The following is a 26233-nucleotide window of genomic DNA, read 5'->3' on the forward strand; positions in this document are numbered from 1 at the left end:
ATCATTGTTCAATCTTCGTTCAGAAATGGCACCTTGCAAACTTTTGATATCAGTCAATCACAACTTCCAATACTCACGTTTTTTATGGCCATTCATGAGGGAAATATCATATGAAGAAACTATACAATTTTCTGGATGGAATCCTGTTGCTTTATGAAAGTGGTGTACAGTGCATTTGGGGAATAATGTCACTTTTAGCAATGGAAAAAGTAGAGAGAGAGAGACACTTCAATGTGATATGAGAATTTTTTAAGATAGCTTAGTATTCAAACAATCCAATTATTGTACTGGTCACAGTAATTTATACATTTTACAAATCTCATATGTTTTCAATCGAGGATAAGATTAAAATAGTTTCACTAACCCCCCGTGCTTTGGCAACAGTTAGGGCTATGCATTTTATAAACAAATAATTTACCTCATTGTGATTTGGCTCCATCAAAATTTTTCAATAATTACATTTTGACGTTCTAAATGATTAGATTAAAATAAAAAGGCATTATAAGATCAAGTGTAACCATTAAAAGTTTGTGGAGTAGATAAGGCCAATTAGATAATAGTAAATTGCAATTTTATTTTTCAATATTTTCATAATGCAAAAGGAAAATATAGGGTCTATTTGATACATATGTTAAACACAATTTTTTAGTTTTTAAACAATATTACACGTATTTTTATATACTTTTTCATTTATACATATTTTTTAAAAATGCGAATAACATTATTAGAACAACATTACCAAACATCCCCTTAATATTTTAAATAAATAAAAGGTTACAAAAACAATCACAAGATAATAAACTGCAATTTTATTTTTAATATTTTTACAAGAGTTGCGATACCTATTAACAACGGCTTTTTTATTTTTATTTTTTTTAATACAATTTTTTGCCCTCCTTTGTAAGTTTTTGCAACTTTATACTATTTTTACAACTTTTTGAATGAAAAGTACATCCTTAACCAGCACCACATCCGTGCTAGTTAACATTTGCCTATTTATAATGCAAAAGGAAAATAAGATATTTTTAGTCGGTGAAAAGATACAAACCAATGTACCAGCCTACACCCTTAGCTCTTTTACCCAGGTGAGATAATTGTCTTTTCCTTCCGTCTTTTTTTGGATAAACGGAGATAGTAGTCTACTTCCTTGTCATGTTGAGCAAAAAAATGTGTGGTATGAGAGGAAAAATTCGTGTGGGCCTCACATATATGAGGGCCACTTGTCAGTGAGATAAAAGATCTCATGTGTTCAGCGTATAAGGTACATTTTTGTATAAAACAAGGAGAAAATATTTTACGAGAAAAAAAAAAAAAAAAAAAAAAAAATACCAACGGTGTCTTGGTCTAGTGGTGCCAAGGGCTAGACTTGGTAGGGCGAACTAAGGTTCGATCCCCCGCAAGCCCGTTGGGAGGAGTTTAAAACCTTAACCCCGGGACCCGCTCCGAAACCGGATTAGTCGGCCCAGTGGGTTCGGATACCGGTTGGGAAACCAAAAAAAAAAGAGAGAAAAAAAAATGTTGAACTTTGTTGTTTGGAGTTAACTCTATCTCATTAAATGTGATATGTTCATTAAACAAGCACATGCTTTTGCTTTTAGAGCATCTCCAATAGTCAATGCAAAGTAAAAAATAGAGAATATTTTACACTGTTTATACTCTATATGCTCCTGTTCATGCATGCTCCAATAGCTTAGTTATATCCGGAAATTTTTTTTTGCTAATGAACAGTAGCTCATCAGGTCTGATGAGCTACTGTACATTAGCAATTGAATTTCTTGCATTAAAATATTATACCAACTCCTTATTTTATCAATTCTCTCTCTCTCCTCCAGATTTTCTTTTTCTCTCATTCTCTCCATTGCTTTTTTTTTTTTTTTCTTTCTCATTCACTCTGTTGCCGTTGCTTCTTTTTTTCTCATAAGCCAAATGAAATCAGGAAAAAAAAAAAAAAAAAAGGGACCTATTCATGAGCAAAAGAATTAATCCAAACACAAAACAAAATCCAATTCTTAAAATAAAGTTGAATAAGAACAAGCAAATATAAAAAAAGAAAAAAAAGAAAAAAGAAAAGAAAGAACAAGCCGATCTGACCCAGCGGCGGTGGAGATGCTGGAGCGGTGTTGGAGCAGCAGCTGGAGCGACGGCTAGAGCAGTTGGAGGATGACAAGCCGATCTCTCCTCTCTCTCTCTCTTTTCTCAGATGTGAAGCAAAGAGATGCTGGAATGTTCTTGATGAGGTGAAAAAGAAAATAAAAAGAAGGGGACTGGACACTTGTGTGGAGGAGAAAAACAAGATAAAGAAAAAAGAAAAAAAAATGAAAGGAAACGTGGATGAAAATGAAATGGTTGGAAAAAAAAAATAAAAAAAATCCTAATTGAAAAATATTACCACAATATTTTTACAATAAATTTGAAGTAATAGATTGTTATTAATTAATATTGGCAAGTAAAAAAATAATTTAAGTGGTGGGTTCAAATTAGAACTAGTAACAACTTTCCACATAAATTTTGTTGTGAAAGTATTGCATAAAATGTTGTGAACATAACACTTCTCATTAAAAAATATAGTTATTAAAAAAAATGATGATTAAAAAAAGAATAAACAATGAATGAAGAAATAATATTTAAATGAGATAGAGAATGGGATAGAGAATCTGTTGGAAGTGTATTTGAAAAAGTGGGTAGGTAAAAACTAAATGTCACTGTTCATTTTTCAAATAGTACAAAAATTTGCTGAAACTGCTGAAGATGCTCTTATTACTATAAACTGAAAATAGTCATTTATCTATTTCCTATTTTCTTTATAAATTGTGATTTGACACCAGTTTTTATTTTTTTATTAATTTTAAATTGCCAAATAAATTTTCTATTCTAAAAAATAAAAAAATTATTTCTAAAAATAAAAAATAAGAGGAAAAAACATTTAACAAACCTGCCTTTAGGCTCCCAAATTTCTTCAACAATTACATTTTGACCTTCTAATGATATGAAAATTAAAATGAAACCACTAACTTTTGTGTACTCGATAAGACCAATTACAAAGATGTTAAATTTCAAAATTTTATTTCTCAATAATTTTATAATAATGCAAAAAGGAGAAAAAAATAATATAGATATTTGTAGTCGGTAAAAAGTTACAAAACCAATGTACTAGCAACAAATGGCCCCAAAAAAGAAATAAAAATCAAAAGCCAAGTGGCAACATGCATTGAAGAACCTTTTTTAGCATGACAAATGTACCCTTAAACGGCGTCGTTTAACTCATCCTCCCTATAAAGTCTACGCTCCTACCCTTCCAATAATGACAAAGGCATATACCACCTTATCCTTGGATTCCTTTCACATTAACCCTAGTCAAAACTAACCTAACTATAGTCGCACCCAAACCCATCTTGACCTTCCACGTGTCACTAATCAACGGCCCAAGTTGATTTCCCTTTTTCATATCCTTTACTTTAACCCCTATATAAACTCCTCGATCTCCAAAACCCTAAAATCCATCTCTCTCTCTTCGAAACCCTAAATTTTTTATTTTTCAGGAAAAAAAAAAGCTTCGAATCTCTGATCCAATGGCTTCCAACCCTAAGGTCTTCTTCGACATGACCATCGGCGGCCAACCTGCCGGCCGTATCATCATGGAGCTCTACGCCGATGTGGTTCCCCGCACCGCCGAGAACTTCCGGGCTCTCTGCACCGGCGAGAAGGGCGCCGGCCGCTCCGGCAAGCCGCTCCACTACAAGGGATCGTCGTTCCATCGCGTGATCCCTGGGTTCATGTGCCAGGGAGGCGACTTCACCGCCGGAAACGGCACCGGAGGCGAGTCGATCTACGGCGCCAAGTTCGCCGACGAGAACTTTGTGAAGAAGCACACCGGCCCTGGAATCCTCTCCATGGCCAATGCCGGACCCGGAACTAACGGATCTCAGTTCTTCATCTGCACCGCCAAGACCGAGTGGCTCGACGGAAAGCACGTCGTGTTCGGCCAGATCATCGAGGGCATGGACGTCGTGAAGGCCGTGGAGAAGGTCGGATCGAGCTCCGGAAGGACCTCGAAGCCTGTGGTCGTCGCGGACTGTGGTCAACTCTCTTAGATCCGAAAAAGTCAACAAAAAAATCTGATTTTAACTATCTCTAATAAAATTATCTCTATCTCTGTCGTTTTTCATCTATTGGGGTGTCGTTTATTACTGGCCTCTTTAGTTTTTATCTCTCAGTGTCAGTGTCGTTTTAGGGGTTGTGCTTATGGTTTTTCTTTTTTTTTGGGTGTCTATGAGAATGGGTTTTTATAATCCTATCCTTTGCTGATATGGTGGTTCTGAGACCCTTTTTATATTATATGATAAATGATGAGCTACCTTTAAATAAGATTAGGTGTTGTTATTGTGAAAATTTATTTCCTCTAATCTGCTTTTTCTCTGTTAATATTTGCAAGTTGATTGTGGATGATGGTATAGATCTGAAGTGGTGGTGTGTAAATTGATTTGGGTCAATTGATTTTGATCCAAAATTGGATATTATTAGTGTTTATGAGCAAATAAATTTGGAGTGTTGGACCCATTATTGTCATTAAATTTTTTAATGTACCAATAAGGCAGTGACAATAAAAAGGGGAGGTAGTGTTTGGGTCCAGGGACTGGCTTTTACTGGACTATGTTTTCTGGGTTTGTGAGATATTTTAAGTTTTTGGGGGAAATGGGGTTGTTGGAATTGGGGTGGTTTTGGGGACTAGTTGGATAAATTGGGAGAAGAAATGACGGTAAGTGGATAAGTATTGAGACTTTTTAGGTGACTGTGACTTTTGTCCCTAATGGGGGGGTTTGGTTTGTGTTTTGTGTGGTCCAGATTAGATTAGGGGGGGTGTTTGAATAATCAACGTGGGAATGTGGCGCCCCACCATTGTTTGGTGTGTGAAACATATGCGAATATTTAATGAGATCTTTTTAGCAATAATAGTTAGGTTTTATCCATTTCTTCCTTAAAGTATGTGCCCCCACAACAAATGGATTTTACAAGATGTGTATTACATGGCACGAAATACCATTGGTATTTTTAGGGGATGAGGATGAGTAACATTTTATTTTTGGGAAAAAAAATTTAATGTGTGCCCCTATTGGCTTAGGAAATATTTCTTTTGGAAATTTTTTGTAGGAAATGTTTTTTTTTTTTTAATTTTTTAAGGGGAAAGAAAAAAATAATTGATTTTTTTTTTTTACTAACTTATTATATTTTTCCAGAAAAGTAGTACCAATTTTTCATAAAATAGTTTATGAACACCATTTGAGCATAAGCTATAAAATAATTAAAACCTTACATAAATAAAGTTAAAAGGTTAAAACATAACGTTGGAGAAGTAGACAAATCTCAAAGTTATAAGCTAAAACATAACTTTGGAGAAAGTAGACTGAAAACTCGAACTCAATTGCTTGAGATATAAAATAATGTTGGCTTAGCTGAGATTAAAGAAAAAAGGCGGACTAAACTAGAATTTACTCCTAAGTCAATCAAAGTTTGAATGAGTCAAGTTGTGGATCAATCTACTATTTGATAAGTCGCCGATTGTATTTGGTAAGTCTACATAAAATCAAACTTAACGCTTTCAAGACACGATAAGAGACAATGTACTGGAGGTGGGTTTGAAATTCACACTTTATAAAGGTTTTTATCTTCTATTCTCCTCTAGCTTAATTACTTTTTTTTTTTGAAAGAGTATTTTTTTTTTTTTTTTGGCTTATGCTAAGAATATAATATTTTTATCAACTTTTTTCATAATTGTTTATATGATCTATTGTAATTGAAGTAACATCAATTTTAATTAAATCCATTAATGATACTAAAAAAAAGTGTGCATCAATCGCAATAAATCAATAAATCATGTTAACAATGTAAACAAAAAGGTTGTGAAATTTTTTTGAAATTTTGTTTTTGGCTGGACTTACTGTTTTTATTTTGTCTGCGGCTTTTGTGTACTCTACCAAGAACCAGATTTAGCAAATGGCTTCTCTTTCTACAATTCTATTTACTTCTTTTGACTTTTGCGCCTAAAATTAGAATCTTTAACATCCTAGCTTCTTATTCACATTTTTCCTAACGTAGTACTTGGGATTCATACGCACTGCACGGTCTCTCTCTCTCTCCTCCCAATAGATTAGAAGCTTCTCTTTCTTCTTCTCTTCTGTGGTTGACAAATTGTGTTTCTCGTATAATATTGGTGGAATTATTTAGTAAACATATAGTTGTAGATAAGTCTAGCTAAATATTAAAACTTTAAAATTAGTATTTCCGAATTTGAGTTTATTACCAGATTAGATTGAATCCCCCCACGGCCCCCTCTTCTTTTTTTGGTCAGACAAGCTCGAGTTTGTTAATAAGTTATTTGATTAACTTGTTCTCTCTCCATAAACACTCAGACCAAAACTTTTCATAAACCTATGCTAATTATTAATTACTAATTATAGTTTTTTTTTTTTTTTGAGAAATAATTACAACATGCTACTAACCCTGCAACTCGAATCTTTTTTTCCCTAGACCTCCAAGTACTTTGTGCATGGAGAGGTGCCAATTTAGCTACAAGGCCTTTGACAATTACTAATTATAGTTGAAACTATGTTAATTATATAGAAAAATTTTGGTCCATGAAGTTTTCAAAATTAGATCATTAACCTTATATTTAAAATAAATAAATAAATATACATATAGGTAGTTTTTATTATGAGATGGAATATATATTAGCAATAAATTGCAAATAATAATTTGTTATCTTAAAAAATTATTTGAAAATTTACACAACCCAATCTTAGTTCTAATTTTCATATACTATATAATAAATTTGAGTCCTATAAAAATTATTGCACCAAGCGGCTATTTTTTCTATGTGACAAGTAGCTATATTTCATTAGTTATTAAAATTGTTTTCTCTAAATGGAATTATATTACCTAATTAGCAAGTGGCTTACTAATTGTTAAGATATTTTATTTTGGATAAAACTAAAATATTACATAATTATAAGAAATTTAAAATTCTACTATAGCTACAATTATATTACCAAATAATTTAGTTTTAATTATTGCAAATGATGATTGGAAACCAATCTATTTAAGTACTATTAGTTATAGATTAGACTAGAGTAGGGAAAAAAGGTTAGAGATTAGATTATTCAAGAGTTCTCAACTTTCACATTTGGCATTATATTATATCATGGATTATATGATTAAACTCTATTACGGAGTATTAAAAAAAGTATCATATTACTTCAATTATGATTCAATTATTAAAAATTTCAAGAAATTTAATATGAGTTTAATTCTTTGTTTTAACTAATTTTGTAATCTATTTCAATCTTTGATTTTTAATAAAAAGTAGGTTTAAATTATGTGCATTCGTCATGTTATTTACACTAATTTTTTTAAATCTATTTTATTATATAATTTTACCATGAAATTATTTTCTTTAGTTTATATATGAATCTTGAATAAACCTTGCATCTTTAAAGGACCTTAAAAGCAAGGTCCGATAGGCTCAAAACCTCAAAATTAGTTAAAGTTTTAGATTTCTCGAGAGAGAATTTCTGTGTATGATTGAATACTATCTAGTGTGTATGGGCCGTGGGAACCTTGTGGTCCATATAGTTAGGGCCTTTAGGCCTTTTATGACGGAGACTAGTTCTCAATTGTTCTGTTCTGGGTTTGTTGTTTATAACAGAGACTGGTCTGTCTCGGCATATGGTACTAGTTTGGAAGTGGCTCATGGAATTTTAATAGCAGAACACTTCTTCAAATTATTTTTTAATATTTTTACAAATTATTAATATGACAAATTTTTACGGGTTTTCATCGGGGTCCATAACATCGTTTTTGTTGTTGTTGTTTTTGTTTTTATTATTATTATTATTATTATTATTTTTTTTTTTTTTAACTTACTTACTTACTCATAATCAAGCACTATATTATATCAACAGTTTTGTATAAAAAAGTTCGTGGCTTTAACATTTTCCATTTGAGATACAAGCAAGACAGTGGAAGTCGATAGATGAGAATGACTTTTAGGTGATGGTGAACTTGATCTTGAACTTTTTGTCCAATGGATTTGATATTGAAGAGGGGCTTGTGGCTGTGGACACTATTAATTTACGGTCCACAGTGTAAGGAGTAAGCACTAATAAGCAGTGGAATATCTTTTTGGAGAATGTTAACTAGCACCGCTTGGTGCTGGTTAAGGGCAGAAAAAACAAAACTATTTGTCAGAAAAAGTAAAAATTATCCTAAAATGGTACATGTAAACTGAAAAAGTAACATAAATTGAGAAAAAAGACACAATTTTTTTCAAAAAAAAAGGTGTGTTTGATGGGCACCGTACACAACCCTATCTTTTTGTCCTATGCTGTGTTTCTAGTTTCTACACTTTTGCGGTGTGTAAAGCCTTGTGAGTTATGTGAACTTATACGTGGCTCCCCACCACTCTTGGTGTGTGAATCATGTGCACATATTTTAACTTGGATTGCTCAGGGGACGAGTCACATTTTGTTCTTGGTTAAAATTCACTTTACATTCTCTCATTATAAAGTCGTTTTTAAATCAGTTTTGAAAACTTTTTACAATTGATAATTTACATCCTATTATCCTAACGATGTGCCCATCCCATCAAAATCATGACTTGTCACATTTTCACCCATAAACCACCTAAAATTGTAGCAATTTTTATTATTATTATAAATTGTAGTAATTAAGAAATCGATTTAGAAGCGGCTGTAAATTTAAAATGTTTAAATAGTATTTGAACTTTTATATTTTAAATCAACTAAAATGTTCTAAATATTGAATATTTAGCCCTTTGGGCAACAGTATCTCTCCTATGCCCGCTTTATGGAACAAGCCTCTTATAAGCTATGGACCTCTCACAAGTTGTAGGCCTCTTATAAGCTATGGACCTCTCATAGCTATATAAGATCCACAGAATGTGAGAGGCTCATTCTATAGAGTGGATACGAAATAATTATAACTTAGTTAAGAGAGTACTAAAAAAAAAAACAAGCTAAACATTATAATAGACATAAGGATTATTTCAAATTTACAAGGATTGCTCTTGCTTGTAAGAATTAGATAATAATCGAATTCTACTAGAGCTTGCTTCTAAACGAAGCTTCCTCCAAGCAATAATATTGAAAGGAAGCTTCTTTTTCATTCTTCTTGTTGGGTTAAAATGAATTGACCCATTGCAATTAATTAATTAATTACCCAAGTTAATTAATTAGATCAAATTTCATGCAATAGCGTGGCAGCACAAACAAATCACCAAATTATCTAAATGCAGCAGAAAATAAATTTGACACAGGTGACTTGTTTACGGATGGGGAAAACTACCGAGACAAAACCTCACCGGGTGATTTTAAGATCACCACTCCCAAGAATCCACCATTATCAATCACAAGCAGTTACAAGTATAAGGAATCTTACCAAACCCTTTGACCTATCTCAAAATACCAACCTACAGTTGAACCCTGTTGAGGGCCAAAATTTCACAAGAAAGCCCATTCCATGAAAAGTGAGGAAAGATCACGGGCCTTAACAAAAGAAGGCCCAATTCATGAAATTAAGAAGGACCATGAAGGCCCAAAGTCCCAAAAAGAAGGAAAAAGAAAGAAATAATAAAGAAAAAAGAAGAGGATCTCGGGCAAGACCAGAGGACATGCACAAGGATCTCAGCCAGGCCAGAGGATATGCAGCAAGAAGAATCAACATCAAGGCCCTATGTATGTTAAGATTTCCAGCAAAAAAGGCCATTAAAAATCTAGTAAAATCCAGTGAGAGAATTGGGCCAGGATACCCAGAGGCTCGGGATCCTTGGGACGTGCAGCATAGTGTAGGATTGAGACAGCTCAAGAGGGGTACCACAAAATACAAGAAATGAAGAACAGATATGTCCTTCTTAAGCACCTAGTGGTTCAGCAAAGAACCGGAGAGCTTGGAGAGTGACAATTCATGAACAAAGGCTGGTACTTCGGGGAACCCAGAATGAAGAACTATAAGGGGAAGTGGCTGGAAAAACCTTCAACCTAGCAGAAATGAATTCCATTCACTTGGGAAAAATGACAGTAAGGAAAGATAACCAAAAGCTGAGTTTGAAAAGTAAGAAGCCTTGAAAGAATAGAGATTGAAGGTTAGCTGCCCAAGGACGCCCCAGAATGGAAAGTCAGCAAGTGACTTTTAGAGAAACAGTACTAAAAGATGAAAACTATTAGAAACAGAGAAAAAACCAGCCATTAAAGTGGCTAACATAACAGTAGCTTTGGTACCCAAAGAGCCAAGGGGGAAGAATTCGAACCCTAGAATGACATTATAAAAGGGGAAGGCAGCCAACATTGAGAAGGGGATGGAGTAATAGGAAATTAGAACGAGAATCGTTGAGAAAACTCTGTCAAAAACTCAAAGAAAGTAGAAAATAGCGTCTGGTATCCCAGAAACAGCCACTATAGAATATACTTGGATTCAAAGGGATTCAAATTTTACAAGTCTTAGAGGTTTAGATAGTCATCTAAGTCTGTAATTTTTGAACTTATTTGGACCTTGTAACATGTCTTAGTGAGCATATTGTAATCCACAATTAAGAAAAATAATGAAATATCTCATATTGATTTGAGGATCTCTAACAATTACTTCGCGTATTTCTTTATTATATTGTCTTCCTTTACTGTTTCTTGCTGCTTAATACATATATTCTTGCTTGTTAGTTTTTCCTTTTACTCAACCAAAAGTTGAGTCCTTTTACCGGGGTCCTCACTTCAACTTGGGCCTTGGACACACTTAGCCTCTAAAGAAACATATGCCAAAACATACAAACATCAGATATCTCTCTCTCCCACAGAAATCCTTCTCACCTAACCATCTTGGAAGGTAATGCCCAAGCAAAGCCACTCAGACTTGAGTTCCAAATCCTACAAATCTTGTGCAAAAGCACTAAGTCAGTGAGAATTGAGACCAAGATCCCTGTGGCTGAATCATTCTCATGAAATTCATTTACATATATGTATATGTATTAAAATATATATCCTAATCTAAGAAATTAACAATTATTTGAAGATATGTGTATTGTATAGTGTGTTTTATGTACCACCTATAGAGGTAAAAGGAAAGGACAAAACTCTATTACATAATAAACGTGGAGAAAGATCATATAGTTCAGAAAATCAGCATTCTGGGTTCTTACAGGCCTAGTATGTCTCGGGATCCCACGACAGTATACCCGAGATCCCATGGCAGTACGCCTGGGATACCAAGTGAAGGAACCCTTTTAAATGTTTATACAATAAAATATAAGCCTTAAATATTCTATTTCAATCTCTTTCTCATTGTGAATATTATGAATATTTATTTTACTTATTAAATGGTTATTTTATGACACTAAAACACTTATAATGATATTTTATTAGTTAAGAGGAATCACATTTTTGCCTTGAGGAGATTTATGTGACTTGCGCACAACTTGGTTTGTAATTAGCCCCCATTTAGCTGCGGTGAACCAACCCAATCCACCAAACAACAAGTAAAGGGTCTAGGATTCTCGTTTCCACTTGGGCCTATATGCTAAGAAAAAAAGCACTCTCACAAATCCTTACCTCAATAACTAATTGGACTTGTATTGTAACAGCAATCTTTCCATTCAATGCACGAATCCCAGTACATGACTAACGAATGATGCACGAATCCCAGTATGTGACTAACTCTAGCAACTTGAAGAAGCTGTTGGCTGCAAAGTTCTTCAGTTCATCAACAATGAAGATTAGAAAGCTCTTTGGTCACAAAACCCTTGGCGTAAAAACACAGTAGCTTCTTCAGAGAGAATAATGAACTTGGACACTTTCTGCATGCGTGACGGCCTTTAAAATAATCATTATATATGTCTAGGGTTGTGAGAAAAGAAACCCTATACAAATATACAAGCATGGGCCGAAAATCAAATCTGGAATTTCTGATTTCGTAAGTCTCAACAAAAACAGCTTCTGTCGAGCTTCGACTTTAAATCTTGATTGAAGTTTTTCTGTTGAGATTGCTGTCGAGTTTTAATGAACAACTCTTCTTCACTTGTTTCTTAATCAGATTTTCATGGATTTAACACTTGACTTGAACAACATATTTCTTGAAGTCTTAAACTCAAACTAGATCTACCCAATTACAAGTAAAGTGCATTTTGTCAAAAAATTAACCAATTACATAAAATATTTCCCTAAGACTTCCTTGCATCCCTAACCTTTCTCAAGAATCTTTGAATTATTAAAACTGACTGAAAATTTTTCACTGGCATTTCAATAGGTAAAATGAGTTACATGGCTAAAGAAGTTGGAACTAAGGTCTTAGATTCCTTTCTTGATTTATACAGAATATGGGGTTGTGCAATGTGGGTTCTTTGTCATCTAAAAAGAGATGTAGAAGAAAAGTGCAAGCAAGGTTGTTGAATGGACTCAAAGCAACTCGATCGGTGGCTTTATTGTGTTAAAAATAGCTTTTTTTGATTTGGTTTTTGGAAAAATTGAAAAGTATTTTTTTTTTTTTTTGACTAGATGCAAAAGTTTATTCCTTTACTAGTTTAAGGCTAGGTTTGGATAGCGGCAGACCGCGCGTCTGCGTTTTTTTGGCTGGGTCCCGTGCACTATTCACAGGACCCGCAAGTATGAAAAAAAAACACAAATCTAACTTTAAAACTGGGTTCCATAGCACTATTCACACATTTAAAAATTATTTCGCTACAGTGTTTTTAGTTTTTAGCAATAAGCGGTATCCAAATAGACCCTAATTTATGTTAGGAATCGTGTTTCTTAAACTAGTTTTTCATTTTATAAGTTTTAGGTGAAGGGTAAAGTCATGTATAAACTTATTAAATGTGTGTAACTTACCAATAAATAAATTTAAAAAAAAAATTCTGTCACAAACAACCAATTGTAACTCTAGCTTCTTCTCATTAAAAAAATAAAATAATAAAATAAATTGCAGCTCTATCTATTTAGTTTTTTTTTTTTTTTCTCTCTTAAGTTATATTCTTAACATGGTATCAAAGTATACGATCTTAAGTTCGATCCTTATTTCCTTTAGTCTACCTCCCATTTAAATTCCCATATGTTGAACCTCACTTATTAAAAAGTAGTTTCGGCACACACATGAGAAGGAGTGTTAGAAGTATATGATTAAATGATTAAATTTACCATGTTCTATTAGTTTAAACTGTTGAGACAATCGGTAATTTAACACTCCCAAAAAAGGGTTAGAATTTGACTTTGTCACCGACTAGTCATATATTTATATACATATGTATGTGTGTGTATATTATTACCATGAGATTGAATCTTTATTATTACAGTGTGTGTGTATATATCCACGTCTTCTCCTTTGATGAATCTTGTATTCACTATTCATGTTAAATGTTGGGTATGAGATGCTGGAACAACATATTAGTGTAAATAGTATTTTTAATAATAATACATGACTATACAAACAAAACTACTTACTAGCATATTGTGGTACTAGACAATTTTTTTTTTGGGGGGTAAATAGGGAATATATTAAACACTAGCCAGCAGAGTCATCAACCAAGGCTGAGTACAATCTAGGGCGAGATAAGCCCGATAAATCAAAAGACAAAAGGGGTACAATAAAGGGGGGGGGGGATACAAAAAAGAGATCAATGTCAGAACGTGAGGATCCCTATCTTGCTAAGGTGTTGGCGTAGAAGTTAGCCTCCCTAAAGCAATGGGAGACCTTAACTTGAGGCAATTGCAGTAGCAAAATCCTACAATCATCCACAAGAGCAAAAAGATCACCACTAGAAGTGGCATTGCTAACAATTAAGGATACTGTTGTGGATGCATCAAGTTTAACTTTAACCGCATGAGCCTACATTTCTACACACATCATTAAGCCTTCCCTTAATGCCCATAGTTCAGCTATAATGCTTGAGGAAGCCAGACAGGCCTTCGCAAACCCCATAATACAGTGGCCTCTGCTATCTCTTATGAGCCCCCCACCCCCAGCCAACCCTGTGGAGCAAATGACCAAGCCATCTGTGTTCAGCTTTAGCCATCCGTCAGGGGGTTTTGTCCATCTCACCATCCTGGGGGTTCTATTCTTTTCCTTTCTCAGATCAGCAACACAGTACAAAAATTCTCTAGTCTGTATCTCCACATGAGTATGAAATTTTGGATTTGGGTTTTTCTGTTTAAACACCTTCCTATTCCTTTGCAACCAAAGGTTCTAGATACCAAAAAGGAAAAAACTACTCCATGAATAGTCCTTGTTCCTAACTAGGAGATTACTCATAGAATTTGCTTGTAACCATATAGCCAGATCACCAGAGAAGATTTGGATAAAGGAAGAGGGGCAATTGGATTATCTCTTGAAAGACTGGGCAACTGGGCACTCCTTTAGAACGTGGGAAATTGACTCCCTAGCTTCAGAACAAACACTATAACCTCCTAATCCTTCAATGCCTCTAGCCTCCAAGATTGCATTAACTGGTAGGCTCTGATGATGGCATTTCCACAGAAAGTTCTGAACTTTTGGCAGCGTGTGAGCTTTCCAAATCCATTTTCCACCAAAATCCGAGGTACTCAAGTCTTCCCCAATGGCTAATAGATATGCATTCCTTGGGTCAAAATCTTCATTTGCACTTGAAATCCAACATTTTTTATCCACATTCCTCGAGCATCTGCAAGTAGGAATGGCCTTGATGGCCTTCACCACACTCTCAGGGAGAATGAAAGACAGATTTTCAAAGGACCAGCATTCATTTGTCATCACATCTTTAACCAATAAATCATTTTCCCTTATGTTCAAAGGCCCCTCAAGCAGGGAACGTACCGGGCCCGAGAAAAGCCATCTATCATCCCAAAAACTAAGGAGATTGTCATTCCCAAGGACCCACTTTGACCCTTTCTCACAAATCTTCTTGCCTTTTTCTATGGCTGTCCAAATAATTGAACGAGCTCATTTCCTACTTGAGGCCCCGATCCGATACTTCTTTTTTAGCACTTCAGCCCACCCTTCATTGTTTGAGTTCTCCATCCTCCAACACAGTTTTGCTGCCAAAGTTAGATTTCTCCCTTTTGCCTTTTCGATGCCTAATTCCCCCTCGAGCTTTAGGCTTGGTAATCTTGTCCCAGCTGACCATATGAATCTTCTTCTTATCCTCAAACGATCCTTAGATGAAATTTTTATTAACTTTATCTAGGTTGTTTAGAACTCTCAAAGGGAGAAGGCAACCTTGCATTACATAAGAAGGTATTGCAGAGATGACTGACTGAGACAGCGTGATTCATCCAGCCATAGACAACATGCATGCTTTCTAGCCTTAAAGCTTGTTTTGAACTCTCTCAATAACAAAATTAAAATCTTGGGACGATGACCATGGGTGTCTAAGTGGGAAACCCAGGTACTTACCCAAGTTTGGGGTTGAATTGAACTCCAGCACCTCACACATCTCCTCTTTTGACTTCTGATTGACATTTAGGGAAAAATAAACCTTGGATTTAGCCAAGCTAATTTTCAACCCTGATAACTCACAAAAGGTGTCTAAAGTCTCTTTTATATTGTAGCAATTTTTCCGATCAGCTCTTGCAAAAAGTACAAGATCATCTGTAAAGAAGAGGTGGGAGAATGCAGGTCCATTCCTAGATGCTCTTACTGGGTCCCACAGTTTATCCTCACATTTACCCAAGATTAAGAAACCAAGCATCTCCATACATATGATGAATAGATACGGGGAGAGCAGGTCCCCCTATTTGATTCCCCGAGAGGGGAGGAAAGGCTCGAGCTTCCCTCCTTTAAATAGGATAGCAGTGGAAGAGCAAGATATGCAACTCAAAATGAGCTTGATGACAGGTTGGGGAAAACGATACAAATTAAGCATATCTCGAATAAAATGCCACTCCAATCTATCATAGGCTTTCTCTAATTCAATTTTAATTGCCATAAAGTCCATTTTCCCATTTTTCTTGCTCATAGTATGTATGATTTCTTGAGTAATGATCATATTGTCCATCCCTAGTCTGCCTGAAACGAAGGCTGTTTGAAGGGGGAAAATGAGGTTTGTGAGCAGAGGTCTGAGCCTTTTAACAATAATCTTAGTCACCACTTTGTAGATTGTATTGCACAGACTGATTGGCCTGAAAGTAGCCAAGCAATTGGCCCCGGAAGACTTAGGGATAAGGGTGATCAGAGTTTCATTTAGATGGCTGGGCATAGTTGTGCTAGAAAAAATATTTTTGACTTCCTCAGAAATTGAGTCCCCCATAGTATTCCAATACACTTGAAAGGAGCTTGCATGAAAGCCATCTGGTCTTGGGCTTTTAAGGGCTTAAGACTCCATAAACCGTCTTTCACTTCTTTGAACAATAAATGTGTGACCCGTCTCTACCAATTCAACACCAAATTCATCAACAGTCTTTGTGTACAAGAGCAGTATTGCTGTCTCTCCTATTGAAAAGATCATGAATGGAATCTTTCTCACTTAATTTTTTTTTATTTATTTTTTATTATGAAATCTTTCTCACTTGTTGTAAGTAAAAGTAAGAATCTTCTCATAAAAAAAAATCATACCAAATTCGAATATTAATAAGATAATACCCTTTTTTTTGGGGTAATATGATTAAACTTGGCAACAAAGAAATAGGTCCATTATAAACTATAGTCATTATCTTTTCTCTCTTCTCACCCCCCAATATGGCAAGGGGATAAGAGAGAGCCACTGGGGAAACCAAGGGCCTCCTCAGACCCCAAATCCAATGCATGTGCTTTTCTTGTGCATGCAATCATGGACAATACTGTGCTTTTCTTGTGCTTTACTGGAATTACAAAACTATCCTCTTCTACAAACTAGCTAGTAGCCACCTTAAAAATGTTTTCCTAAATTTCTATTGGTTTTTACCCCATCTCCTAATGTTATAATTATGAAATAAATAATGCAGACATGATATAATGAGGAATGAAATAGATCTTATATATATATATATATATATATATACACACACACATATATATCATTTTGGTTTTCCTTTTAATTTTTGTAATGATTATTTTGGCTTTTGGAGTTATAAATAATGTTAAACTGTAATATTAATATATTAATTTAAATGTCTATGTATTTTAAAGGTTCTGTTCGTAAAAAATTTGTTAATAAATCATTTAAATAAAACTTTAATACCACTTTCATAAAAATATAAAAATAATCAAAAAAGCTAGCTAGTTTTTTATTTTTCCATAAAAATTTTTAAAATTATTTCATAAATCAATATTCTCTTAATTTTTTCTCTCTTTCTAAAGATGTTTTTTTAAAGTTTAAATAAATAAATTAGAACTTATTACTTTTTTTAAGAGTAATTTAATATTAAATAATTTTTTAAATAAATTAGATAAAGTTTTCTCTTTAAATCCTTTAATTTAAAATTTTAGCAATTAATATTTATTAATTAAATATATTTCATATATTTATTAAATTCTAGAGAGGGTAATGTCGTCTTTGTGTAACATCCTATGGGCCAGCCAGTGAGCTCAATGCCTCGAACCACATCATTAACTAGATTGACCCTCAAAAATTATAAAAACAAAATAAATTTTTTTTGGTACTTCAAAAAAAAAAAAAAAAACAAAACAAAATGATTAGCAATAATAAGCAAAATACCAAAAAGTAGTAGTACTAGTATAGTAAAGTACACACGCTTTCGTAGCATAGTTATCAAAACGTGAATCATATCGTGAATTGATTTTTTATTTTTCGGTATCGTGTATCGTATCGTATCGTATATCGTAAGATACACAAATACTAATAAAATTTATAAAAAATTATAGATATACATATATAAATGGTATATTCATTATCAATTTTAAATATATTCAACTAATGACTAGTTTATTCATCACTTATGTAATAATATTTAACAAGCTAACTAAATAAATCAACCTGACATGTGTTTATAACATACACATTCAAATAGTTTAAATTTAAAAGTGATAATATATTACAAATAATCAAAAAATAATAATTTATTTTCATCATATTGCCTAATAAACCCCATCTAAGTCAGTGTTGTCATCATATTTATCATTTTGCAAACTTATTTCTTCATTAAAATTTTCTTCATCGTCATTAATATTTACTATCTCTCCTTGTTCTTTTTCTTTTAATAATTAAAAAAAATTCTTCTTGGCATCTAGTTTCTTGGACTTATAACAATAATGACAAAAATAAAAAAAATAATTATATTGTCAATTAATATCTTATTCATAGTATAGAAAATAAATTTGCAAATATTAAAGTGAAGTGTAAGTGTGTACTGTATAGTCTAAATTTTATAGGAAAAAGAGATGGGAAAAAAACTAATGAATATGTTATTTTATTAGGCCAAATTAAGTAAACTAATAATTTTGTGTTAAAAAAAAATCTAATAACTTGTTAGATTCAAATAAAAGTACAAATTTTAACAAAAAATCTCATTTTAAAGCATCTTTCTATGTATCGTATGATGCGTACAATTTTACGATATGATATAATATGATTTATACGATATGCACACTGTATCGTACGATTCATGAGCACTTACAATACGCCGATACGATACGGAAATTTTTACACACGATATGATACGTATCGCGTATCGTACGATATTGACAACTATGTTTCGTAGTATTCAATTCCGTCACAAATCAAAATCCACATGAAACTTGCCACGTGGCTAAAACAACAAATTAGTGGCGCGGAGACCGAGTGCAAAGTGGGAAAAGCAAACCGCTAAACACGAAATGAGAGGAAGCTTCGTTTGAACAACATGACATGTTGTTTGAGTTTTGAGTTCAGAGTGAGACTGAGAGAGAGAGAGAGTTTCGCTTCGTGAAGAAGTAGAAGACTTTTTTAAATCTCTCTCTCAAACTATAAAATCTCTATAAAAAAAGCAATAATGTATTTTATTTAGAGAAATAATATCTCCATAACATTTTTACAACAAATTCTAAGTGCCAGATTGTTACTGGTTGTTATTGTTGAGGTAAAAAAGTAATCTTAGTGTTAGATTCAAATTTGAACTAATAACAACTAACTACTTATAATTTGTTGTGAAAATATTGTGGATGTAGCATTTCTCTTTTATTTAAGAGAAGTGTTACGTTTACAATATTTTTACAACAAATCAAAGTAGTTAGATGTTATTAGTTCAAATTTGAATTTATCACTGAAATTATTTTTCTACTTTACCATTAACAACCCGTAACAATTTGCCATATAAGATTTATTGTAAAAATATTGTAAAAATGTTATGGACAAAATATTTTCCTTTATTTAAATATATATATATTTTTTCTATTTATTTTTATTGGGTTTAGAATGTCAGAAACTCCAGAACTCGCTGAGTCACACTCTCACCTAAGTCGCCAGGTTGTAAAACTTTTTTTTTTTTTTTTTTTTTTTTGATAAGATGTAAAGCTATTTGTGGGATTTGTTAGGCGGTTGGGGGTCAGTTGTGATTTTTTTTTTTTTAATTGTAATAAATGAATTAAAAAAATAATATTTAATTGAAATAGTGCTAAAATCTTGAGACTGATGTACATCTATAAAAAAAATATAGATATATATATATTTTTTGATAGAAAGACTAAAATATAGATAGTCAAACTATAAAAAATGAAGTTTTTTAAGTTGGTTTAGCTAAAAATTTGAGATAGCTAATGCGAATACTTTTGTAACTAATTTATTATTTATAGATAACTATGATGGTCTTAATGCTCTATCTCTATCACTATACTTAGGGGTGTTTGTGGTTCGGTGCAGTGCGGTTTTAGGTTATTTTTAGTACCGCACTTTGCAGTGCAATTTAGCCAAAACCATAACTGTACCACATCTTATTTTTCCGGTCACATGTGTAGTGCAGTGCAATGTAGAATTTAGCTAAAACCATAATTGCACTGCATCTCATTTTTACGGTCACATGTACGGTGTAGCATATAAAATGTGGTTTGAAGTCGATATATTTTTCAAATTTTGAGTTTTTCCTACCCAAGCAAAAACTAATTTTTCCCTTTGTTTTAGGCCAAGTTTTAAACTATTGAACTAGTTTTTCTTTATTTTAAGTTGACTTTCGTAGTTAACACTTGCTAGGGTTATCAAACTTTTTTTTTTTTTTTTGAAAACTAGGGTTATTAAACTATTAATAATATATTTAATATTAAAAATAAATAAATCTATTAATATATAGAGAGCGTGCGATGCGGTTTTTTATTATAAAATCATAAACCGCACTGCACCATACGGTGTGGTACAGTATGATTATGCTATTTTGCAGAGGATTCTGGTGCGATTTTTGCAGTTTGGTAAACACCCCTAACTATACTATTTAAATATACTATTTTGTCTATCACTATCTATATATATATATATATATATATATATAGGTCAGGTTAGAACACACATTAGTATATCCTTTTATATACTATACACATACAATTTTTAAAAATTTTTTTTTTCACCCCGTCATTCTCAAGTCTCAACTTTTTATTTTATTTAAAAAAAAAAAAAAAAAAGAGTCTCAATTACCGGTTTTTTCCCTAATTTCACAACGTCTCCGAAATCTTCACCAGCAGAGACAACAAACACTCAAAACAATCACCCTTTGTCAACGAGGAAAACTCTCCCAAACTGAAAAATCTAACCCCAGAAAAATCAAGCAATAAAAAAAAAAAATCCCAAACAAATCAAACCAATCAACCCAGTCAGATCCACCACCACACATAACAGGTCAAACATTGATCAACCCAACCATTCAACGTCTCAAAGCCAAACAGACCCAAATCAAAATTTTTCCTCAAAATAATCTAGACCCACCACCAGATCGTGACTCAGCGACCACCGTCCACATCGGCACCACCCAACGCAAGCTTGAGCTTGAGAGAGAGGCTTATGTTCTGGCGCGAAGAAGAGAGTGAACAGGACCATCGCTTCTTGTATCAAGGTATTGTTCAAAAATTAGTTTGAATATTAGGTTATTGAGGCTGATGCGGACTGATTCCAGTGTATTTTGCTAAAATTTGGCTAAGCAGGCTCTTTGTTGAGAGGCTAAGAAGATAGGCTACATGGCAGAGGCGGCAATATCCCCTCTTGTTGACAAGCTGATTTCCTTGTTGAGTGAAGAAGCAACACTGTTACGAGGCATCCATGAAGAAGTAACTGACATCAAAGATGAACTGGAGAGCATGCAATCTTTCCTCAAGGACGCAGATGCAAGGGCCTCAGCAGATGAGGACATGAGCGAGGGAGTCAAAACTTGGGTGAAACAAGTAAGAGAAGTAGCTTTCCGCATAGATGTTTTCATGGACGAGTACTTGCTTGAGATGGCTCAACATCATCCCCATCCCCATCGGCAGCAGGGGTTTAGTGGTTTCCTCCAAAAATCTGCTCGCTTAATTACAATGTTAATACCTCACCACGTAACAGCCACTAAGGTTCAGAAGATCAAAGCATCAGTGCAGAAAATCAAGGAAAGAAGTGAAAGATATGGCTTCCAATCTACTGGTCAAGGATCAAGCAGTGGTGCTCAGAATGCTAGGTGGCATGACCCTCGAATGGCCTCTCTTTTTCTTGACAATGCTGACGTTGTGGGCATTGAATCTCCTAGAGATGAATTGATTGGTTGGCTGGTGGCAGGACAATCTCACCGTACTGTGGTTTCGGTGGTGGGAATGGGGGGTTTGGGCAAGACCACTCTTGCCAAGAAAGTCTACGATCACCGGGTGGTGAGAGGACACTTTGATTGTCATGCTTGGATCACAGTGTCTCGGTCATACAACATGGTGGATCTATTAAGGATCATGATAAAACAATTTTGTGAGACAAGAGAGGAGCGTCCTCCTGAGGGAATCGACTCAGCAGACAAGATGTTAGTAATTAGCAAAGCAAGAGAATATTTACTAGAAAAAAGGTATGTAGTTGTATTTGATGATGTTTGGGAAATTGACTTTTGGGGAGAGATAGAACATGCTTTGCCTGATAATAAAAAAGGTTCTAGGGTAATGATCACAACACGTAAGTGGGATGTTGCTAATTTTTGCAAAAAATCTTCATATGTTCATTTTCACACCTTGCAACCACTACCACCTAGTAAGGCATGGGAGCTCTTTTGCAAAAGAGCATTCCAATTTGAATTTGGAGGACATTGTCCCCCATTTTTGGAGAAATTATCTCGCGCCATTCTTGAGAAGTGCAAAGGATTACCGCTTGCAATTGTTGCCATAGGTGGTCTTTTGTCAACAAAAGAAAAAACTGCCTTTGAATGGAAAATCTTGCATGATAGTCTTGGCTTTGAGTTAGGAAGAAATCCACATCTTGCTGGTGTTAACAAGATTTTATCCCTAAGTTATGAGGACCTTCCTTACTTCCTCAAATCTTGCTTCTTATACCTTGGTATGTATCCAGAGGACTACTCTATTAATTGTGTAAGATTAATTCGACAATGGATAGCTGAAGGTTTTGTGAAGGAAATTGAAGGTAAAACATTAGAAGAGGTTGCACGAGAATACTTGATAGAATTAATCCACAGAAGCTTAGTTCAAGTTTCAGAGGTCAACTTTGACAAAAAAGTTAGACGATGCCGACTCCATGATCTCTTGCATGAGATCATCCTCCAAAAGATGAAGGACTTGAGTTTTTGTCATGTTCTATCATTACAAGAGTCTAGTTTTGAAGAACAAACTCGACGCATGTCGATAGATAGAGTATCATATAATGTAATGAAGGGATTTGAGGACACTTATATTCATTCCTTTTTATTGTTCAATCTTGATGAATTGCCGAAGTCCTTTATGAGTAGATTTTTTGCTAATTTCAAGCTTTTGAAAGTAATGGATTTCGAAGATGCTCCATTGGATTGCATTCCTGATGATGTGGGGAGTTTATTTCACTTAAGGTATTTAAGTTTGAGAAATACCAAAGTAAAAATGCTTCCAAAGTCCATAGAAAAGTTACAAAATTTGGAGACATTAGATCTAAAGCGGTCACTAGTGTCTGAAATGCCAATAGAGATTAATAAGCTTTACAAGTTGCGACATCTTATTGCCTACAATCGTGACCTCAAAATAGATTTTTGTATAGCTCGAGAAAAAGGGATAAGGATACAAAAGGGGATTGGCTATTTAAAAGATTTGCAAAAGTTGTATCATGTGGAGTTGAATGATGGAGGTGTTGATCTAATTAAAGAGCTGGGAAAGTTGAAACAATTGAGGAAGCTAGGTGTAAAAAACTTGTCAAAGGAAACCGTGGGAGCTTTGGGTGCCTCAATTGAAAAGATGAATCACCTTGAATCTCTAGATGTAGCATCCATAAACGAAGATGATATAATTGATTTACAATCTATTTCATCTCCACCTCAATCTCTTCAACGCCTCAACATAATGGGGTGTTTAGAGAAGTTACCTTACTGGATCCCAAAACTTAAGTATCTAGGCAGATTAAACATATCTTGGTCAAGGTTGAATGATGACCCACTAGAAGCCCTTCAAAATCTATCTAACTTATTCGACCTTAGCATTTCATACCAGGCATACATTGGAGAGCAATTGCATTTTAAGATAGGGTGGTTTCCAAAACTCAATATTCTTCAGTTAAGGCACTTGCATGAATTGAAGACGTTGATTATAGATGAAGGAGCAATACCCCTTCTTGAATATCTTTCTATTGGGCCTAGTCTGCAACTGAAGGAGGTGCCCTCTGGAATCCAGCATTTAAGAAACCTCAAATGCCTAAATTTTTGGGACATGTCAGAAGAATTCGAAGAAAGTTTGGATTGTGAGCAAGGAACACGTTACTGGATTGTTGAGCATGTACCAATGGTTTGTCTGTGTCACAAGTTTGGCCCAGGTTTTTATGACAGTTTCATCACCAATCTCCGTTACAAGCATTTTGATGAGGTCAAGACGGCAAAGAATTAATGCTTTTGTTAAGAAAGGTTAGTGCAATTTAGCTAAAAAATAGCTTTGGATTTGGTGATAGTTTCTTTTTTTTTTTGGTTTATTTGTGTTTTTTAATTTCCTATATAATGATGTTATTGGAATTGTGATGTCGATAATGTCCTTTGAGAACAACTTATTTAGATTTTTGCTAAAAGTGTGTTAAAAGTATCCATATACTTTGAATAAAGTGAGAAAAGAGAATTATTAAAAAACTATATATAGAAGCTAAAAAGCAAAAAAAAGTCCAAAACACACACTTGTATAATAAAAAGCTATGTTTTTCCTTGACCTTGTTTGTTTGTTTTTTTTTATCCCTTTCTTTTGAAAATAATTTCCTTTAACTCTCCTTAAGTGTTCAAATTTGAAATACTCTTTTATACTAAAATTGGTGTATATTTGAAATGGTCATTTTGTATATAAAAATGAAAAGACAGAATTGCCATTACAATATTGTGCCATAAGTTTCGGAGAAGTAGGTCTGTTATTTTAGGTTCTTTGCTTTGGTTGTATTTTATTGTTGTTAAATAGCTGAAGTTATTTTGAAATTAGATCCAAATTGGTTTCCAAAGCCAAAGGTTGGGATTGTCATGGTCAAATCAAAACTCTTTCCTTCTTTATTTTTTGGTTCTTATTACGTGCCATCGTGGTTCATTAAAAGCAACCAAAATTATATTTCTTCTCTCTAAATATTTCTTTTTCCCTCTCCAAAAATTGTGTACATATCATAGAATTTCGGGGCATTTGGAATTTGCTAATTTTCATATAAAGTTTTCATAAAAAAAAAAAAAAAATCATATTAAGTTTACATTTCACTTCCGTGAAAAATGTAGAAGCAGAGGCTACAAATTAAGTGTGCTGGAAATAGTAATGTTCTTCAATAAAATAAAAATAAAAAGGGCGATGGAGATAGAGGTAGAAAAAAACATTACCTCTCTCCATCACCGTTTAGAATCTTTAGATAGAATATTAAAAAAGTTTTTGTTTAAGTATTTAATTTCATAACATTTTCACAACAAATTCCAAGTTATGAGCTATTTCTTGTGAGTAATAAAGTAATTTTAGTTGTGAATTCAAATTAAAAACTTATAATAATCTGCAATTTAAGATTTGTTATGAAAGTGTTATAAAAATATTGTGTCCGTAACAATTCTCTTTCTTTTTAGTATAAACTTCATTATTACTAATCAAAGTTTGTTCATTTGTGATAGATAAACAATTAAGTTCTACTCAGTGATGCTAATTCAAATATGTAAGTCTGCTTTTCCCATAATATGACACTTTAGACTTTAATAGTTTGAATCCTCAATATTCCTACTGGATCATTTTTATGTTAACCTTAGCTTTGGAATTGTTGGAGCTTTGTCTACAGACTTGGATCGTGAGTGAATATAATTGTTGTTGCTGGGACACGCTGGGCTTTTTCCTTTTCCAGACAATCAAGTAGGAAATTGCGTGGTTTTACCTTTACATGTTTGTGGTGGTCTCCCTTAGTGTGCTGCTCATTGTTTCAGCCCAAATAAGTGTTTTTATTTTTATTTTTTATTTATTTATTTATTTTGTGTTGTTCTGCCGCAATCATTGGTTCGTTGGTGTTACTTTTTTCCTCATTAAAATTGCAATCACCCTGTAATTTTTTATTTTGTGAAAGGATATGAACATCATTGAATTGTGGTCTCAATGGTTTTGATCTCTTCCTCTGTTACTTTTTACTAGATTGTAACTTGTGTTTAAGCATAGATGCATTTAATGATAATGATGATGAGGTGGTCTCATTTACGCGAACGAAGTCATCATATAGACTTTCGTGAGAAAAGTTAATGGAGGTTCTAAGGACATTTTTTAGAGAAATCATTTTAGAAAAGTTTTATGGGAAAAGAAAAAAATAATTAATGTTTTGGCAAATTTTTTTTTTTCCGATAAAAGTGGTATCAAAATTTATGTAAAATGGTTTATTAAGAATTACTCTAAAGATACTTGTTAACATAACTCAAAAAAGCTAGTCGCAAGTTTTTGTGTAATGGTATAATACATTGACACGCAACAATCACAGGGGTGGCTGCACTTGTAACTCAGGGGGTTCAAATGAACCCCCTAAGTTGAAAAAATTTATATATATATATATATATATATATTTATAATATTTTTTTAATATGTATAGATGAGTATGGTTACATGGGTCAATAATTTATAAAAAAATAACAACAAATAAATAATGACAACTACACAAAAATATGTTATACAAACTTAATAAAATAAAATGGTCACA

At 33.5% G+C, this 26233-nt stretch overlaps 2 protein-coding genes across 2 annotated transcripts; both read left to right on the forward strand.

Moving 5' to 3' along the window:
* Positions 1-3491: 3491 nt before the first annotated feature.
* Positions 3492-4389, forward strand: LOC115968717 (peptidyl-prolyl cis-trans isomerase). The gene has a single exon (XM_031088200.1). The coding sequence runs from the start codon at positions 3570-3572 to the stop codon at positions 4089-4091; it is 522 nt and encodes a 173-aa protein (XP_030944060.1). The 5' UTR covers positions 3492-3569; the 3' UTR covers positions 4092-4389.
* A 16205-nt stretch (positions 4390-20594) lies between these two features.
* Positions 20595-25633, forward strand: LOC115967268 (disease resistance protein RPM1-like). The gene is made up of 4 exons (XM_031086344.1): positions 20595-20975; positions 21064-23963; positions 25176-25216; positions 25337-25633. Exon 2 carries the CDS (start codon positions 21097-21099, stop codon positions 23944-23946), a length of 2850 nt encoding a protein of 949 aa, XP_030942204.1. The 5' UTR covers positions 20595-20975; positions 21064-21096; the 3' UTR covers positions 23947-23963; positions 25176-25216; positions 25337-25633.
* Positions 25634-26233: the final 600 nt, after the last annotated feature.

This window comes from Quercus lobata, chromosome 11 (assembly GCF_001633185.2).
Source record: "Quercus lobata isolate SW786 chromosome 11, ValleyOak3.0 Primary Assembly, whole genome shotgun sequence".
Classification (NCBI taxonomy): Eukaryota; Viridiplantae; Streptophyta; class Magnoliopsida; order Fagales; family Fagaceae; genus Quercus; species Quercus lobata.